At 37.5% G+C, this 21,187-nt stretch overlaps 1 protein-coding gene across 9 annotated transcripts in view; it reads right to left on the bottom strand.

The window, feature by feature from the left end:
- MKLN1 (muskelin 1) overlaps positions 1-21,187 on the bottom strand; it is a 384,259-nt gene that overhangs the window by 135,140 nt on the left and 227,932 nt on the right. For 4 of the 9 annotated variants that reach the window (XR_014067647.1, XR_014067648.1, XM_081537096.1 and 1 more), the window contains 2 exons: positions 5,484-5,626; positions 3,711-3,799 (listed from right to left, as the gene is read on the bottom strand). Coding sequence is in view for 6 of the 9 variants with exons in the window: in XM_081537096.1 (XP_081393222.1) it covers positions 3,711-3,799; positions 5,484-5,626 (232 nt within the window). In the remaining 3 variants the exon portion in view is untranslated. Of the gene's footprint in view, positions 1-3,710; positions 3,828-5,420; positions 5,627-6,979; positions 7,173-11,179; positions 11,383-21,187 lie in introns of those variants that run through there. The other 5 variants (XR_014067649.1, XM_081537097.1, XM_081537099.1 and 2 more) reach the window with 3 other exon arrangements.

The raw sequence follows: 21,187 nt of genomic DNA, 5'->3' as shown, positions 1-21,187 counted from the left end.
GGTTTTCCCTTCTAAACTTTAAACTTGCTTTCTTGAATCTAGCCACCCAAATAACTACTCTCCTTCCTTACTAAGCTTCTTTTTACTTACAAACCTTACCTGAAACTAAGCTTCTTCCTAAGGTCAACTCTTAACTTTCACACTAAGTCCTACTGAAGACTTCACTCCAGCATGGGCTCTTTGGTTTTTTGTTTGGTGATTCCCCTTGGATATTCAATGAACACTGTGACCCAATCCCTCTCAGATTTAAATGTAAAATGAAAAATACATAGGATTCTGAGTAAGCAAACTGTATTGAAATATAGCTACAAAAATAACTAAGATACAAAATTATGATATAGAAATATATATGCTTTTTATTAGCACATTAGCTAACAAGATTCTAGTGGCAGGTCTAATAATTACCATAATTTCAAAGATATAATATTTGCCACAGTGTAATGTGATGAGAACTATTTATAACTTCTATCCAAAACAAGTCACAGGTAATGCCAGTACTGTAAGCTACTACCTATATTCATAATTGAAGAAAATGCTAAGAGGTTAGAGAACACAAAGATGTAACTTTTCCTTCATTAAGTTCACACAGCCACTGATTTATCCCTATAAATCTCTGTATAATGAACCTAAAAAGTATGTATAGGATGTCTCTAATGAGGCAAGCAGTTTGCTTGATGCTTCTGAAATATGAGGAAACAGAAGACAGTTACTATCACCAAGGACTTCAGAATCTACTTGAGGAAACAAAACTTTCGCCTATCACAGAGTAAAATTATTCAACATTCATAAAAAGACAGACTTAAGTTTGTATCCTATCTCTATGTTCTACTGTCCAGTCTTGGTCTAATCATTTAATCTACCTCTAAACTTCAGTTTTCTCATCTGTAAAGTGAGCATAATATACCTATTTCACAGAGTGTTAGATGTTTCATAAACAACATCTATTTATTACTTTAAAGCAATACAAGCACATATCCAAAAGCATATACCAAATGCTATGTCTCTGATCCATCACTTACTAGCTATATACCCTGGGACACATCATTTGACTTCTAGTCTCATTTTCCTCAACCAAAAAAGGCAAGATTTTTTATCTTCCAGTGTAATGCTCAAATGAGATACCACTTGTGAAAGCACTTACAAATGCAAAAGCAGTAAAAATACATTCAACTCTTTGCAACCCCATGAACCTTAGCCCACCAGGCTCTTCTGTTCATGGAATTCTCCAGGCAAGAATACTGGCGTGGGTTGCCATTTCTTCCTCCAGGGAATCTTCCTGACCCAGGGATTGAACCTGCAACTCCTTTTTCTCCTGTACTGGCAGGTGGATTCTTTACCACTGAGCCACCTGGGAAGCCCATTAAAAACTTATGAAGTTCTAAGTAATGATTGCTGAAATGACATGATGGTTCAAATCATATGCATGTACTTTTTTTATGTCTAACTGATGCATAAGAGGACCTCTGTTCTCTTACAAATTTTTTAAGGGAACAAACTATTCAACAACCCCAAACAGGCTTCTATTCATAGTTCTTCTAATGAATAATATTAGAGGATTAAGAACTTTAGAAGCAGCAGTAGTACTTTCCTTCAAAGAAAACTGATGGGTATAGAAAATGTACTCAGAAAATTCAAATAAAATAACTTAAAAAAAGAGAACATTTCATTTTGCATAACTAAGCAATCAGAGGTTGAATAAGTACTTTAAAATTTTTAAATCTAAATTTATTACATGAAAATATAAAATATTTTCACTGCTGCTACATTTGGAATGTAAGAATTGTTCAAGCTATACAAGAATCTATAAGAAATGGGTGGCATGCATACTGATGAAAGAATTATTTATTAGCATGAAAGAAGAAACAACTAAAGAATTTATTTTAAAAATTTGCTTGTTCATCAATTTTCACAGATAAACAGGATACAGGTTTTTATTTCCAATTACTTATTATAACAAACTATAGCTTCTGCTGCAAGCACTGTCACACCAAGCTCAGCCTGGGCAGCTACATGGTGCTGCACAGGGGAGTTCTACTGCAAACCCCACTATCAGCAGCTGTTTAAGAGCAAAGGCAACTACGACTAAGGCTTTGGCCGGAAGTAGCACAAGGAGCTCTGGGCCCACAAGGAGGCAGACCCCGGCACCAAGACAGCCTGAGAACCCTCTGATCATCCACTCTCCCCTACCCTCGCCCGCCCTTGCTAAGGTAGATGGCCTGGATTACACAGCAGGAAGGGTGGGAGAGAGACTGGACAGCAGTGCCCTCAGTGAAGGCGGGGGCAGGGTCGAAAGCGCGTGAGGCCACCTTGCTCAGGCAGGTTACAGGGGCAGGGCTCTGCTCCAGGATTCCTTCTCTCCCTCAGCTGGTTTTGGGGTTCAGGAAGCAGGATTGGGGTTTGCTCATTTCTCTGCTTCCTGTTTCAGGCTTCCCAGGTGGTGCTAGTGGTCAAGAACCTGCCTGCCAATGCAGGAGACATAAGAGACTTGGGTTCGATCCCTGGGTCGGGAAGATCTCCTGGAGGAAGAAACAGCAACCCACTCCAGTATTCCTGCCTGGAGAATCCCATGGACAGAGGAGCCTGGCAGGCTACAGTCCACAGAGTTGCACAGCGTTGGACATGACTAAAGCAACTTAGCATGCACGCCTATTTATAAAAGAGTAAAAAACCAAAAAGTCCAAGGATTCTAAAAATAGTTTTCCCTCTATAAATAGTCTTTTCAGATATTCTTTTTGTCTAATTCCATGTACAGAGGAGCCTGGTGTGCTACACTCCATGACATCGCAAAATCAGACACACACACAATGAAACTATTTGACTCAATGAAATGAACAGGCCAACTTGCAACAGACTGGCAAATAATGACAATGAAGCTGTTCGTTTCAAAAGAGGATTTTTCTCCCAAATCAAAACACAGGATTCTGGCTTTTAATGTCATTCTTTAAGGGATATGATTCACCATAATTACAATTTTAACATACTATTTTCAAAGGTATGAAATAAAGATGGAAATTAACAGTGAAGTCCTCAACTTTCATACCCTCTAACTAATACAACTTATAAACAAAATAATCCTAAAAACACTAGGTTTGAGGAGGTATTACAAATACTTTTAAAGTTAAAACACTAGCTAAAAAGATAAATGTCTTAGATAGCATTTTTCAAGAATTACTCTGAAACTAATTAGTGGGTTACGAAATTAGTTTTGTGTGTTTGACCAACATTACCATACACACAAAAATGAAATACAAAAGAAAAAAATAGAAAATAACCATAATATACTGCCTTAAGGAATCCATCAGTATTTGGTTTTAGAATGATGCAACTTTAGAACTGATAAACCTTCCATAAAACAATCAAGATTCTCAAATCACTGTATCTCATTAAATGATAAAGTATTTAGAAAAGACTCTATTTGAAATAACTGTCACTCAGTTACAGATTTATAAACTGGGGGCCAGCCAAACAGTAAACATTTGGGGCTTTGTGGGCTAGACTGTCTTTTGCAACTACTCAACTTTGCCATTGTAGTGCAAAAGCAGACAGATACTATGTGAACAACTGGCATGGTGGTGCTGCCATAAAATTTTATTTAAAAAAAAACAAAAAAAACCCTCAGTGAACCTACAGGATGGGGCCCACACAGGCTGTAGTTTGCTGATTAATGGTATAAAGAATTTATTTCTATTCCAGAATGCTAAAAACCTTACCTATTTTAATGAATCGACACGGAAACATCTGTTCATCAATTTTATGCTTTAAGGTAAATGTTTCTTTGTTATAATCATTCTTTAAGCCACTGTAGAAAAAAAATAAGGTTATTAAATCTGATTTCATAATTTAGTAAACATACTAAAACAAAGATTAATAACACACCCAGATTTTAAAGTTTGACAAATACAACAGGGAATATAATGAAGTAGTTGAACATGAGAATATAGGACAAAGCTTGTACATTCACATCAACTGCATTATATGGTGGTCTCTTAATTAAAGGAGGGCTAATGAAAATGTTCACTGTTAATTAAAGAATGTGACTACAGTGCATGAAAATATGTGACAAGATCCAGTGTCCTCTGTGTAGAAAGAAAGAAAGTGAAGTTGCTCAGTCGTATCCAACTCTTTGAGACCCCATGGACTGTGGCATACCAGGCTCCTCTATCGATGGGATTTTCCAGGCAAGAATACTGGAGTGGGTTGCCATTTCCTTCTCCAGGAGATCTTCCTGACCCAGGGATTGAACCCAGGTCTCCCGAATCATAGGCAGACGCTTTACCGTCTGAGCCACCAGCGAAGTACTGAATACAGCATAAAATATTCAAGCAGTAAGAAAATTGAAAAACAATTAGTACTCATATCTTACAAGCCAGATATTTGAATTTGCCAAAGAATTAAGTCATTAAATTCTGACTGAGATGCCAATGTTCCTTTTTATAGCTCAATAAATTTTCAAAGACAACCTTACTCTGTTGGTTTAATAGCATCCAGTTTATCCTATATAAAAAGAAATTAATGTAATATAATTTCTCTACTTAAACAACTTCGGACTGATTCGAGTATTTATGGAAAAGTCACTTACCTTCAGCCTACCTTATATTCAATTGACATACTTTCATGGCTTAAATCAAATGCACTCTAGATGTAATAATACTTATATAAAATACTGTGCTAATGGGACACACTGTCACAAATATATTCTAAAATTGCATGATTTCATTTGTCCGCTCCATTTTCTAACCCATTTTTCATAATCTAGAGGGCAAATTAACATTCATTCCTGGTGGTCTATGCTGTCAAAACTCAAATTTACTGAGTTCCTTCCAAGAGGTAGGACTTTGTGGTGGCTCAGCCGGTAAAGCATATGCGGGAGACCTGGGTTCGATCCCTGGGTAGGAAAGATCCCCAGAGAAACTACTCACTTCAGTATTCTTGCCTGAAGAATTCCATGGACAGAGAGGAGCCTGGTGGGCTATAGTCCATGGGGTTGCGAAGAGTCAGACATGACTGAGTGACTAACACTTTCATTTTTTCTTTTCTTTTTCAAGAGGTATGCTCTGCATTAGGTGCAACCACATAATTTAACTCTGTTTAGTCTCCAATTTATACTAAACTCTCAGGGCAATCAACCTTAATGTTTTCAACAGATTATATATTTTTATAGCAAGGATTACAGCAAAGATTTCAATTATAGCTCAAAAGTATATCTGAAGTCATTAACATTTTAAAAATAAGACTGAAGAATAAGAAGTAGAAAAATAACCCAAATTTTATTCTTTCTGCTTTGGTAACAATATAAATTAGTATCTTGGTGGAAAAAAGTTAACTCAAGCCACAATATTAAAATAAGGCACTAGAAATAAAATAGTAGAAGTATTCTTTTCTCCCTTGTAAGAAATATCAAGCCATGAAGATTCAGCTACAAAGAGACTAAACTAAGACTACATTTAGAAGACAGCTCTTTCCTCCCCATAATCATAACCCACCTGGACAATAGCTCTGTCATGTTTTCTTCATTCATTCCACCAAAGACTTTAAATTTCTTCAAATTGCAGACATGAGTTTTCTCATATTTTCCAAATGTGATATTCTGGACTATAGCAGGTCTTTCAAGCTTCAGAATCAAGTACTACAAAAAGGAACAACCAAATTATATCCTCCTCCACTTAAAACAAATGGTTAGACAACTTGAATAATTAAAATCTTGGACAATGGACTGAATAAGGTTCATCCTGTCCATCCTACACCAACAGATTTTTTTTTTTTAATGTGAAAGGATAGCATGCAACAGCCAGGGTATCATAACATCACCATTTTCACCCAGGAAACTACATTATTCTGAACAATGTAGATGAAGGAGGGGAAAAATGGACTAGTGAGATAACCTCTAATCAAGGAATAGCATTTAATAAAAGATAATAGGCTACGAATAGTCAAATAAATTAGAATACAAAATTAGAATACAAAAGTAACAATTACATATTCTCAGTGACTACACTTCACTAATAAATTTAATGTTAAAAATCAGTGATAAAATCTTAACCTAAAAAAAGATTTACCAGTCACCTCTGCCAATTTTATAAATTAAAAAACTCAGACCTACCATAGACATGTCTAATGTAGCTCAAGTTTTCGAACTATACACAGAATAAAATGGGATCAGTTACTTAGGGAACATATTTTACATTATGCAGACTGTTTTCAATTATAAAAATTAAGAAGGAAATTACTAATAGTCAAATACATGGGAGGAAAGCTATTTAGACAACAACTCAGCTGTTATGTTGCACTGGCTTCATGCTTTGTAATAATGGGTAATACTCATGATAATGGAGAACAGAATGAAGTGGATGGTCCTACTTTGTACCAAACACAAAAATTAACTCAAAATGTAACTAAAGTGATTCAAAATTGATCCTTTACAATCAAACATAAGACATAAAGGTAACAGATAAAACTATAAAACTCGTAGGCAAAAATAGGAGTATATCTTTTGACTGGTTTGGCAATGGAATTCTGAGATACGACTCCAAAAGTACTAGCAACAGAATATAAAATAAACTGGACCTTATCAAAATTAAAGTTTTGTGCATCAAAAGGCACTATCAAAAAAGTAAAAAGACAATCTACAGAATGGGAGAAAATTCTTGCAGATACTTATCTGATGAGGGCTTAGTATCGAGAATACATAAGGAATTTGTACAACTCGATGACAAAAAGAAAGACAACCTAATTTAAAAATGGACAAAGGACCTCAATAACCCTTTATCCAAAGAAGATAAACAAGCGGCCAACAGGTACATGAAAAGATGTTCAACATCATTAGTCACCAGGAGCTGTGTTACGGGGAAAGGAGAGAATTCTTAATTGGTACCAGGTTTTCTTATAGGGTAATGAAAAAAACTAAGCAGAAATGACAGTTGTACAACACTGTGTATTTGAACACTTAAAAATGGTTAATTTTATGTTATGTGACATTTACCTCAATAAATAAAAGAATGAAGTTGGCGGTAACATGAAAGATGATGATATAATCAGAACTAATATCTCGTGAGTATTAATTCCCTTGACTTACAGATTACTCAGATTTTTATGTATTTTATCTCATTTTGGTGAGATAAGATAGTAAAGCCTGGTGGCTCAGACAGTCAAGTATTTGCCTGCAATTCAGAAGTGAAAGTGAAAGTTGCTCAGTCGTGTCTGCCTCTTTGTGACCTCATGGACTATACAGTTCATGGAATTCTCCAGGCCAGAATACTGGAGTGGGTAGCATTTCCCTTCTCCAGGGGATCTTCCCAACCCAGGGATTGAACCCAGGTCTCTCACACTGCAGGTGAATTCTTTACCAGCTAAGCCACAAGGGAAGCAACCTGGGTTCGATCCCTGGGTTGGAAAGATGCCCTGGAGAAGGGAATGGTTACTCACTCCGGTATTGTTGCATGGAGAATTTCATGAACAGAGGAGCCTGGCAGGCTACAGTCCATGGGGTCACAAAGAGTTGGACATGACTAAGTGACTAACACTTTCACTTATCTCATTTTAATAGGAGGAACAGGAGTAGTATTTTAAGAACAATAATCATCCTCTTCATCCTCATTTTATGGATAAAAAAATTCTGGCTTAGAAAGGCTAAGTAACTTGCCATTGTTACACAGTTAAAAAATAGCAGAGTTTAGATTAAAAATCAGTGTATCTGCAAAGAAGGCAAGAATATACAATGGAAAAAAGACAGCTTTTCAGTAATTGGTGCTGGGAAAACAGGACAGTTAGCTACATGCAAAAGGACAAAATCAGAACATTCTCTAAGATCATATACAAAAATAAACTCAAAATGGATTAAAGACCAAAATGTCAGACCAGATACTATAAAACTCCTAGAGTACTCCTAGAATACTCTTTGACATAAATCACAGCAGTATCTTTTTGGATCTGTCTCCTGAAGTACTGGAAATAAAAACAAAAATAAACAAATGGGAACTAATTAAACTTAAAAGCTCTGCACAGCAAAGGAAACTACTAACAAAAACAAAAAGACAACCCACAGAATAGGAGAAAATATTTACAGCGATGAAAGCAACAAGGGATTAATTTTCAAAATATATAAACAGTTCATATAGCTCAATATCAAAAAACCAAACAACCCAAACAAAAAATGGGCAGAAGATTTAAACAGACATCTGTCCAAAAAAGACATACAGATGGCCAACAAACACAAGAAAAAATGCTCAACACTGCTAACTATTAGAGAAATGCACATCAAAACTGTAGTGAGGTATCACTCACACTAGTCAGAATGAGCAACATCAAAAAGTCTATTGTCAATAAACGCTGGGGAGGGTGTGGAGAAAAAGGAACCCTCCTATAATGTTGGTGGGAATGTACATTGGTACAACCCCTATGGAGAACAGTATGACGGTTCCTTACAAAAACTAAAAATAGAATTACCATATGATTTAGAAATTTCTCTCCTGGGCATACACCTGTAGAAAACTGTAATTTGGAAAGACACAGGCACCTCAATGCTCACAGCAGCCAAGACATGGAAGCAACCCAAACGTCCACTGGCAGGTGGAGGGATAAAGAATGGATAATAACTATTACACATCCACAATAAATAATGAAATAATGCAGTTTCCATCAACATGGATAGACCTAGAAATTATCATAATAAGTGAAGTAAGCCAGAGAAAGACAAACATCATATGATATCCCTTATATGGGGAATCTATAAAAAATGATACAGATGAACTTATTTACAAAACAGAAATAGATCCACATACACAGAAAACAAACTTATGGTTACCAAAGAAGAAATAATGGGGAGAGATAAATTAGGAGTTTGGGATTTGCAGACACACACTACTACATATAAAATATACAAACAACAGGGATCTACTGTATAGCACAAGGAACTAAATTCTACACTTTGTAATAACCTATAAGGGAAAAGAACTTGAAAAAGAATTATATATAAATATGTAAACTGAATCACTGTGCTATACACATGAAATTAACACAACACTGTAAATCAACTATGTGAAAAAAAGTAAAGTTGCTCAGTCGTGTCCGACTCTTTGTAACCCCATGGACTGTAGCCTATCAGGCTCCTCTGTCCATGGAATTTTCCAAGCAACAGTACTGGAGTGGGTTGCCATTTCCTTCTCCAGGGGATCTTTCCAACCCTTGGATTGAACCCAGGTCTTCTGCATTGCAGGCAGACGCTTTACCATCTGAGCCACCAGGGAAGCCATTAAAAAATTTTTTTTAAATCAGTCAATCTGACTCTCTGATACTGCTGGTTGGCTGACCCAATTTCCATTCTCAATCCAGTTCTCCCTAGCCACCTTCCAGCCAAAAATAGATACATGGCAAAATTCTGGTCAGTGAGATATAAGCAGAAGTTATGGGATAAGTTTTGCTTTTTGAAACAAATGTTACTTCTTTACCATCTGAATTGAACCCCCCACACCTCCTGCAACAAGTAAGAAAAGATCTACTAACAGTCATTTGTGAGACACTCAATGGCACCCCACTCCAGTACTCTTGCCTGGAAAATCCCATGGGGAGGAGCCTGGTAGGCTGTAGTCCATGGGGTCGCTAAGAGTCAGACATGACTGAGCGACTTCACTTTCACTTTTCCTGTTCATGCACTGGAGAAGGAAATGGCAACCCACTCCAGTATTCTTGCCTGGAGAATCCCAGGGATGGCGGAGCCTGGTGGGCTGCCGTCTATGGGGTCGCACAGAGTCGGACACGACTGAAGCGACTTAGCAGCAGCAGCAGCAGCAACTTTCACCAGCAGCTGCCTAACTCTAGTTTTCTTGTGCTGGCAGGGACACAGATAGGGATGGTGATAGGTAAGAACTCGTTTGTTTAACCCACTGTTATAGGATCTTCTGTTATTTGGTGCTAAAAGCATTCCTACTGATTGACTAACCCTACAGTTGAACCTTTACTTAACCACTATACAATAACAACTGTTTAGGTTTATATAATGTTTACATTCTAAGGTGCTATTAAGATTTCTTTACTATAGAAATTGCCATAGGAAAATTGAGCTTGCTAGTCTTAAATCATTATCCTTCTCATCTATATCAAATTAATAGGTGTGGTGACATGATTTTTGGTTAACTGAGTTTCTTAAGAATACAGCTGTATATTGGAGAACAGACTATACAGCCAGGTAGGAAAGTATTCACATCTTTATCTTTCTCATGAAATTCCACTTCCTCCCATCCCTTTCCCCTTCTTTCTCTCTTTGGTCATTCTATAAATTCTCAAGTTTAGAAGTCAGTTTCCCCTGACAATTGGTTAGTCAGGTAGTAAAAACAGGTCTTTACATTAATACAATCTATTGTACACTATCCATCACCCCATACACAACAGCTCTAAATACAATAGAAGGCATTTGTCTCTATATAATTTTATTTATACCAAATAGGATTTTCTTAGTAAAAATTATGTAAGTAAAACGTAAATTCTCTAACTGAAGTAAAGCACAATGATCTGACAAATACATTACAGGTAAAAAATTAAGTGTTTAACCACATTATTAATAAATTTTATAACTTCATTTTTCAAATTATTTGGCCTCAATGCTGAGTATGTTACTATTAAACAGTGTTATCCCATAGTTAAATAGATTTCTGCTACTTTTAAAGAAATAGCCGCTGCAGATTTAGTAACAGAAACTGTAAAAAAATAAATAGAGAATGAATATTTGAGAAAAACTATTTTAGAATCTCTATTACCAACCTTTAAATTATGTATTAATAAATTAATTTTAAAACAAAACATAATGACTCACAATCTCTTTATCAAAGTAACTTAGGCTCATAAAGGATAAAAGAACTATCTATTACATGATTCTTAAATTAGGCACAGAATTAAGCAAACAATAAAAAAAATTAATGTTCAAAACTGCTCACAATTTCAGCCCACAGTGATTTTTCAATATAAAAATATATATATATAAAATCATTTAAAATCATATGAATATTAACAATTTATAAGAAACAAAGATGATATAAAAGGAGAAAACTTTAGCTTTAGATGGATCTATCAGCAAAATTATCTCCCAGGAGCTGAGCCTTATAGGATGAGACAGCATAGTGTCCTCAGGCTGCCATAACATATTACCACAAACTTGGTGGTTTAAAACAACAGAAATTTATTCTCTCACAGTTCTGAAGGCCAGCAGTCTGAACTCTAGATGTTAGCAGGACAATGTTCCCTCCGAAGGCTCTAAGAGTGGATCCTTCTTTGCCTCTACCAGTATCTAGTGGCTCCTGGTGTTCTTTGCTTGTAGCAGCATAACTCCAACCTCTGTCTCCATGGTCTCATGACCTTCTTCCTTGTGTCCCTCTGTTTTCTCCTCTTCTGTGTCTAATAAAAACACTTGTCATTGGATTTAGGGCTCAACCTAATCCAGGATGATCTCACTTTGAGACCCTTATCTTAATTACATCTGCTAAAACCTTTATTTGAAATAAGGTTACATTCTGAGGTTGCACATATCTTTTTTTTTTTTTTTTTTTGCTGAGGGTAGAGGGGAGCACTAATCACCTACTACACAGAGCCAGTCAGGCAAAAAGGCTTATGAAAAATGAGTTCTGGAAAATGTTAAAAGGCCAGCATGATTGGAGCCTAGTAAGCAAGGTGGAGAATGGTTTATGTTGAGACTGAAGAGATAGGAAGTTCCCATATCATACATTATAAATGCCATAGAATCTGTTAAGCACAATGGAAAGCCAAGATATGATTAACATCACACACAGTCTACCTGGTAGAAAATGTATCAGAGGAAATGGCCGATGAGTTGGATACAGTTACAATAATTCCAACAAAAGAAGAGATGAAGGAGATTTGAACTCAGGCAGTGTGGAGATAGGGAGGATTAGGCAGTTTTGACATAAATTTTGGAGCAAGAATGAAAGGGATTAAGTGATAGCTGGATATAGGGATGGATTGCTCAGCTGCTCAGTGCTGTCCTACTCTATGCTACCATATGGACTGCAGCATGCCAGGCTTCCCTGTCCTTCACTATCTCCCAGAGTTTGCTCAAATTCATGTCCGTTGAGTCAGTGATGCCAGCCAACCATCTCATCCTCTGTCGCCCCCTTCTCCTCCTGCCCTCAATATTTCCTAGCATCAGGGTCTTTTAAAATGAGTTGGTTCTTCGAATCAAGTGGTCAAAGTACAGGGAGGGGAGAAGGTAGCAATGGTGGTGATTTAGTTTCTGACCTGAATAACAGGGTAATTGAAATATCATTTACTCTGATGGGAAGGACTGACAAAGAAATAGGCAGCATGGAAATGACACTAGAAAAGTCCAAGACTATACATCTGTGTAGATCTCAGTGTAATAAATCAGTGTCTAAAACAACAGTCACTTCATGGCAAACAGATGGGGAAAAAGTGGAAACAGTGACAGACTTTATTTTTGGGGGGTCCAAAAATCACTGCAGATGGTGACTGCAGCCATGAAATTAAAAGACGCTTGCTCCTTGGAAGAAAAGTTATGACCAACATAGAAAGCATATTAAAAAGCAGAGACATTACTTTGCCAACAAAGGTCTGTCTAGTCAAAGCTACGGTTTTTCCAGCAGACATGTACGGATGTGAGAGTTGGACTATAAAGAAAGCTGAGCACCGAAAAACTGTGGTGTTGGAGAAGACTCTTGTGAGTCCCTTGGACTGCAAGGAGATCCAACCAGTCCATCCTAAAGGAAATCAGTACTGAATATTCAATGGAAGGACCGATGCTAAAGCTGAAACTCCAATACTTTGGCCACCTGATTCGAAGAACTGACTCATCTGAAAAGACTCTGATGCTGGGAAAGATTGAAGGTGGGAGGAGAAGAGGACAACAGAGGATGAGATGGTTGGATGGCATCATCGACTCAATGGACATGAGTTTGAGTAATCTCCGGGAGGTAGTGATGGACAGGGAGGCCTGGCGTGCTGCAGTCCATGGGGTTGCAAAGAGTTGGACATGACTGAGTGACTGAACTGAACTGAAAACAACAGTCCCCTTCTGTTGTCCCCTCTTATTCTCTGTCGACAGAAGGGGATTGTTGTTTTAGACACTCATTTATTACACTGTCTGAATTTACACAGATATATAATCTGGACTTTTCTAGTGTCATTTCCATGTTATTTCCAGGAGGAGAAGGGGACAAAAGAGGATGAGATGGTTGGATGGCATCACCGACTCAATGGACATGAGTTTGAGCAAGCTCTGGGAGTTGGTGATGGACAGGGAAACCAGGTGTGCTGCAGTCCATGCAGTTGCAGAGTCGGACACAACTGAGCAACTGAACTGAACTGGAAACACCAGTCATTTATGATTTCCCATGATTCTGTGGGTTCAATGGACAGTTCTTCCACTGACATCTCCTGGACTTATTCATGTAGCTGTATCAGCTGGTGGGTTAGCTAGGGGACCTGGCTTAGTTGGGGTTGGAAGTGGGGAAACTGGGATGATTGGGATCTCCATATAGGCTTCTATCCTCAAGGAGAATAGATGGACTTTCTTCAGAGCAAGTGGTCTCAGAGCTCAAGACAAAGGAAAACAGAAGCTACAAGGCCTCTTGAGGCCTTGCTTAGTAGTTTCAATAACACTTCAATAGAATTTTCTGTTGGTTAAAGAAAGTGACAAGGCCAGCCAAGATTTATAAGGCAGGGAAAGAGACTGAACCTCTAACTGGAAGAATCTGTAATGTGTGACCATACTGAGAAATTTGGACTCTATTCCAGGATAAGCAGAGAAACATAAAAGTGTTTTAAGATGTAGAAAACAATACAATTCAATACCCATTCAGGATTAGAAACTCGCAGAAAACAACAAATAGAAGAAATTTTTCTCAAACTGATATAAGATAGCTATAAAATATCCAGAGTCAGGATCATACTTAATGAAAATTTCCCCCTTGTATTGGGATGTAAGAAAAGCTGGGGCTGCAGGAATTAGAGAAGGGGAGAAAATGTTAGCAAATCACGTATCTGATAAAGGACTTACATGCAAACACACAAAGACTCTCAAAATTCAATAATAAGAAACCAAACAACCAAATGTTAAAATGAAAAAATCTTTTGAGTAGACATGTTACCAAAGGACATTTAGAGAGGCAAACAACCAGACAAAAAGATGGTCAACATCAATTACCATTTTTAAAATGCAAATAAAACTACAAAGACTTGTACATTAATTTTCAACACATCTTTATTTGTAATTGCCAAAAACTGGAAAACAACCCAGCATCCATTCACAGATAAGTACATAAACAAACTGTGATATGTCCATATGAGAGAAATCAGCTGAGCAACAAAAATGAATGAATTATTCATGCCAACTACAACATGGATGAATCTCAAAATAATCATTTTGAGTGAAATAAGTCAGATAAAAAATGCATACTATATTTTTCCATTTATATAAAACCCTACAAAATGCAAATAAATGTATAAGGGAAACAACAGTGGTTGCCTAGTGATGAGTAGAAGGGATTAAAATGGAAAACTTGGGTGGTGATAGACATGTTTAGTATTTCAGGAGTGGTGGTATTTTCAAGAGTGTACACATATGTTAAAACATGTCAACCTGTACTCTAAAAATATGAAGTTTATTTTATGGCAATCATACTTTAACTGCCATTCAAAATAATGAAAGTTAGTATTAAATAAATGAATAAGCAAATCACAGGCTGGGAGAAAATATTTACAATACATACCTTACAAGTAACTTAGACACAGAATATATATAAACAAGTTCTACAACTCACTAATTAAAAAACACCACTTTTTAAAATTAGTAAAATAATTCACACAAAAAATAAATTTAGTTCAGTTCAGTTCAGTCACTCAGTTGTGTCCAACTCTTTGTGACCCCAAGGACTGTAGCATGCCAGTCTTCCCTGTCCATCACCAACTCCCAGAAAAGAATTCACACAAAAAATAAACTGCCAATCAACAAATGGACAGACGTGCTTAATCAAGTCACTGGGGAATTATAAATTAAAACTACTTTATACCAACAATGAACAGTAAAGTTAAAATGTGGTCAATGCCGAACATTGGTGAGACGGTGAAGCCACTAGCAGTCTGATAGTTGACCCTTGAAACAACACAGATTTGAACTGCACAGGTCCACTTACATGAGAAATGTTTCCAATAAATAAACAGACGATTTTTAAAAAGCCTAGAAATATTAAAAAAGTTAAGAAAAAGGTATGTCATGAACATATAAAATATATGTAGTTACTAGCCTATTTTTATAATTTACTACCTAAGACACATATAAATCTATCATAAAAAGTTAAAATTATCAAAAGTTATACACAAACCCTATAGTCTGTATATGGTATCATTTGCAATCAACAGAAATGTAAACAAATGTAAGGTTGCAGTATTATAATGTAATTGCATAAAATTAGCTGCAATATATACTATAGCACTTTATTAATTCATAATTACCTCCTGTCGTTATTGTGGTAAGCTCAAGTGTTGAGAGCATCCACCTTAAATGCCATATGATGCTAATCATCTCCATGTGACTACTGTCACTTGTGACCATAGTCATTGTCTCCATGTAACCAACTATCTATTCAGTAAATTACTTATCACAATACAAAGTGATCTCACACAGTTCTTATGTAGTGATATTTTTCACTGTGTTCGTGTAAACCATGAATAAAACCATGAGACCCATACAAAGTACCACAAGTAATGTTGGAAGAAAGATGACGGGGAAAAAAATCATGACACTACAAGAAAAATTTGAATTATTTAATATCTATCAGAACTGGGGTCTGCAGTTGCAGTGGCCTATCATTTCAAGATAAATTAATCTTGAGTAAGGACCACTGTAGTAAAAGAAAAAGAAACCAATGACGCCACTGCTTCAGTGATACCAGAAGGCATAAAAAACCTTGCCTTTTTTATGAAATACCCTTTAATCTCATCTTCAAAATGCAGTTTTTATGTGGGTATAGGATAGCTATTAAGAAAGGCATACCTACAGACTCTAACGATTCAAGAAAAAGCAAAGTCATTATATGACAACTTAAAACAAAAGGAAGGTGAAGGATCTAAAGCTGGAGAATTTAAGGCCAGCAAAGGATGGTTTGATAATTTTAGAAAAAAAGGTTTGGCTTAAAAAATGTCAAGGTAATAGGGGAAGCAGCACAACCAAGCCAACCAAGAGGCAACACACGAGTTCCCAGATATCACTGAGAAAATCACAGGGGAGAAAGGATAGCTGCCTGAACAGGTTCTTAATGCAGACGAATGTGCCATACTCCAGGGAAAAAGTGCCATAAAGGACACCGAAGGAGAATGTGAGCATAAGGATTTAAGGCAGGAAGGGATGTTGATGTTGTTCGGTGGCTAAACTGTGTCTGACTCTTTGAGACGCCATGGACTACAGCATGCCAGGCTCCTCTGCACTCCACTATCTCCCAGAGTTTGCTCAAATTCATGTCCATCGAGTCAGTGATGCTATCTGACTATCTCATCCTCTGTCACCTCCTTCTCCTTTTGCCTTCACACCTTCCCAGGATCAGGGTCTTTTCCAATGAGTCAGCTCTTTGTATCATGTGGTCAAAGTATTGGAGCTTCAGCATCAATCCTTTCAATGAATATTCAGGGTTGATTTCCTTTACGATTGACAGGTTTGATCTCCTTGCTGTCCAAAGGACTCTCAAGAGTCTTCTCCAACACCACAGTTCGAAAGCATTAATTCTTTAGCGCTCAGCCTTCTTTTTGATCCAACTCTGACATTTGTACATGACTAGGGAAAAACCATAGCTTTGACTATAAGGACCTTTGTCGGCAAAGGGATGTCTCTGGTTTTTAATATGCTGTCTAGGTTTGTCATAGCTTTCTTTCCAAGGAGGAAGTGTCTTTAAAATTCATGACTGCAGTCATTCTCTGCAATAATTTTGGAGGACAAGAAAACAAACTTCTCACTGCTTCCACTTTTTCCACTTCTATGTGCCATGAGGTGATGGGACTGGAAGCCATGATCTTAGCTTTTTGAACGCTGAGTTTCAACTCAGCTTTTTCACTCTCCTCTTTTACTCTCATTAAGAGGCTCTTTAGTTCCTCTTCACTTTGTGCCATTAGGGTGATATCATCTGCATATCTGAGGTTGTTGATATTTCTCCAGGCAATCTTGATTCCAGCTTGTGAGTCATCCAGCCTGGCATTTCACATGATGTAATTTGCTGAGAAGTTAAATAAACAAGGTGACAATATACAGCCTTGATGTATACTTTTCTGATTTGGAACCAGTCCACTGTTTCATGTCCGGTTCTAACTCTTGCTTCTTGACCTGCATACAGATTTCTCAGGAGGCAGGTAAGGTGGTCTGGTATTACCACCTCTTTAAGAATTTTCCACAGTTTTTTGTGATCCACACAATAAAAGACTTTAGCATAGTCAATGAAGAAGAAGTAGATGTTTTTCTAGAATTCCTTTGCTCTCTCCATGATCTAACGAATGCTGACAACTTGATCTCTGGTTCCTCTGCCTTTTCTAAATCTAGCTTGTGCATCTGAAAGTTCTCAGTTCACATACTGCTGAAGCCTAGCTTGAAGGATTTTGAGCACAATCTTACTAATATGTGAAATGAAAACAAGTATACAGTAGTTTGGACATTCTTTGGCACTGCCTTTCTTTGGGAGTGGAACGAAAACTGACCTTTTCCAGTCCTGTGGCCACTAATGACTTTTCAAAATTTGCTAATGTATTGAATGCAGCACTTTAACAGCATCATCTTCACATACTTGGATGTCTGGCTCTAGGTGAGGGACCACACCTTCATGGTTATCCAGCTCATTAACATGTTTCTTCTATAGCTCTTCTGTGTGTTCCTGCCACCTCTTCTCAATCTCGTTTCTCTTAGGTTTGCACCATTTCTGACCTTTATCGTGCCCATTCCTGCATGAAACATTCCTTTGATATCTTCAATTTTCTTGAAGAGATCTCCAGTCTTTCCCATTCTATTGTTTTCCTCTATTTCTTGGTGCTGTTCACTTAAGAAGGCATTCTTTTCTCTCCCTGCTGTTCTCCAGAACTCTGCACTCAGTTGGGTATATCTTTTCCTTGGGTATATCCTGCCTTTCAGCTCTCTTCTTTCCTTAGCTATTTGTGAAGTCTTCTTCACACAACCACTTCTTCTTCTTTGGGATCGTTTTGGTCCCTGCTTCTTGTATAATATTATGAACCTTCATTCATAGTTCTTCAGGCACTGTCTACCAGACCTAATCCCTTGAACCTATTTGTCACCTCTACTGTAGAGTCATAAGGAATTTGATTTAGGTTGTAACTGAATGGTCTAGTGATTGTCCCTATTTTCTCCAATTTAAAGCCTGAATTTTGAAATAAGGAGCTCATGATCTGAGCCACAGTCAGTTCCAGGTCTTTGTTTTTGTGGACTGCATAGAGCTTCTCCACCTGTGGCTGCAAAGAACATGATCAATCTGACTTCGGTATTGACCATCTGGTGATGTCCACATGTAGAGAGGTTTCTAGGGTTGTTGGAAAAGCATGTTTACTATGACCAGAATGGTCTCTGATAAAAGCTGGTTAGCCTTTGCCCTGCTTCACTTTTTACTCTAAGATCAAACTTCCCTGTTATTCTGGGTATCTCCTGACTTCCTACTTTTGTATTCCAATCCTCTATAATGAAAAGGACATCTTTTGGTGTGTGTGTTAGTTCTAGAAGATCTTATAGGTCTTCAAAGATCCAGTCAACTTCAGTGCCTTTGGCATTAGTGGTTGGGGCACAGACTTGGGATTACTGTGATGCTGAATGATTTGCCTTAGAAACAAACCATTCTGTCGTTTTTGAGATTGCACCCAGATACAGCATTTCGGACTCTTGTTGACTATGAGGGCTAATACACAACTAAGTGCCATTTCCGCTTTGGTCTAGCCACTTCTTTCTTTCTGGAGCTATTAGTAATTGCTCTCTACTCTTCCCCAGTAGCATACGGAACACCTCCAACCTGCAGGCCTTATCTTCTAGTGTCATATTTTTTGCCTTTTCATACTGGTCATGGGGTTCTAGCAGCAAGAATACTGGAGTGGGTTGTGATTTCCTCCTCCATTGGACCACGTTTTGTCACAACTCTTCACTATGACCTGTCCGTTTTTGGTGGCCCTCCAAGCAGGAAGGGTAGGCTAACTCTACTGTTTTGTGTAAATGCAGTCGGGATTATGATCAGGACTGTCTTTATCTATAATGCTGCTAAGCCCAAGCCTTGAAGGGAAAAGATAAACACTAGCTGCCAGTCTTCTGGCTGTACAATAAAAAGGCTTGGGTGAAAACCCTTTTTCTGGATTGGCTTCACGGATGCTTTGTCCTTGATACAGAAATTGTTCTGCCAGTAAAACTTCCTTTTAAAGCTCCTTTCATATTGGACAATATCCCTGGCTACCCAGAACTCTGTGAGTGCAACACCAAAGGTGTCAAAGTAGTCTACTTGCCCCCAAATACAGTTTCTCTAATTCACCCTCTAGATCAGAAGTCATAAGGATCTTTAAGGCTCATACTCCATGGGAAAGATTGTCAATGCTATGGAAGAAAACTCTGATAGAACATCATGGGTGTCTGGAAGAATTTCACCACTGAAGATGCCATAGTCATTGTAGAAAAAGCTGTGAAAGCCTTTAAGCCCAAAACAGTATATTACTGCTGATGAAAACTGTGTCCAGATTTTGCATATGATGTCACAGGATTTATGATAGAGCCAATCAAGGAAATCTTGAAAGAGAGAGTTGATATCGAAAAAAAGGTGAGGGATGAAGGGTTTCAAAATACAGACTTTAGAGAAATTCAAGAGCCAACAGACATCACACCAGAGGAATTAAAAGAAGATAACCTGATGGAGATAAGTGCTTCTGAACTAGTGCCAGACGATGAGGAAGAAAACACAAAAGAAGCTGTGCCAGAAAACAAACTGACAATAGACGATCTGACACAAAGAAGGGTTCCAATTATTCAAGACTGCTTTTGACTTCTTTTATGACATAGACTCTTTTATGACAGGGGCACTAAAACTAAAGCAATCAGTAAAAGAAGGATTGCTACTGTATAAAAACTCTCCTGGCAACTCCTCTCCCTCTTCCACTGAGGTCACTCCTGAGACAGTAACACCAACCCCTCATTTTCCTCCTCCTCCTCAGCCTACTCAATATGAAGATGACAAGGACCAAGAACTTTATGATGACCCATGTCCACTTAATGAGCAGTAAGTAATCATTATGCCATACAATTGATAAACCTCTCTGCTGTGTATGTGTGTATCATTGTATGAACATTTAGTAACTGTACAGTAAGAACTATATGAAACATTTTTGTGTGATCATCATCGCCTAAGTATTCATTGCATAGAACACTTCTGACTTCTGTACAAGACTTGTACTGAAATGGATAGCCAATCCTTACATAGGCATAAGGTGACTAACATTTTATATAAAATCAATAATGTTAGTTTTCTTACTGTTTTGCAACTTTATTTTCAAATAATTATCATCATTTCATAATTTGATATCAACAGTATCATACAGTATGCCCCTCTCTCTTTAGTAATTGGAAAAATTACATATCAACCTATCAACACAGGTAAGAGGCTTTTGAGACAATAATGTTTTAAATACTGTATTATGAATACAATTGCAATAAAGTATACCATAAATATTTTACGGTATGCTGCTGCTAAGTCGCCTCAGTCGTGTCCGACTCTGTGCGACCCCATAGATGGCAGCCCACCAGGCTCCATCGTACCTGGGATTCTCCAGGCAAGAATACTGGAGTGGGTTGCCATTTCCTTCTCTGCATGAAAGGGAAAAGTGAAAGTGAAGTCGCTCAGTCGTGTCCGACTCTTAGCGACCCCATGGACTGTAGCCTATCAGGCTCCTCCATCCATGGGATTTTCCAGGCAAGAGTACTGGAGTGGGGTGCCATTGCCTTCTCCATTTTACAGTATACTCATTCATTAATATATAGGGTAAGGTACTGTGAAGCAACTGTATCAATTACAATGCTACCATAAAGTAATCATATTCCTGCTTCTTCATTTATCAATGAATGGTTATACCTGTAAATATATACAAATTTCTTTTCCACATTTTATCTTTTCATTTTTGGTCTCTAGTGTTGGTAATACATCTACAGGGTTCTGTA

The sequence above is a fragment of the Giraffa tippelskirchi genome, chromosome 10 (assembly GCF_054371585.1).
Source record: "Giraffa tippelskirchi isolate mGirTip1 chromosome 10, T2T-mGirTip1v1.2.pri, whole genome shotgun sequence".
NCBI lineage: Eukaryota > Metazoa > Chordata > Mammalia > Artiodactyla > Giraffidae > Giraffa > Giraffa tippelskirchi.
This window is presented reverse-complemented; position numbering and strand designations above follow the sequence as displayed.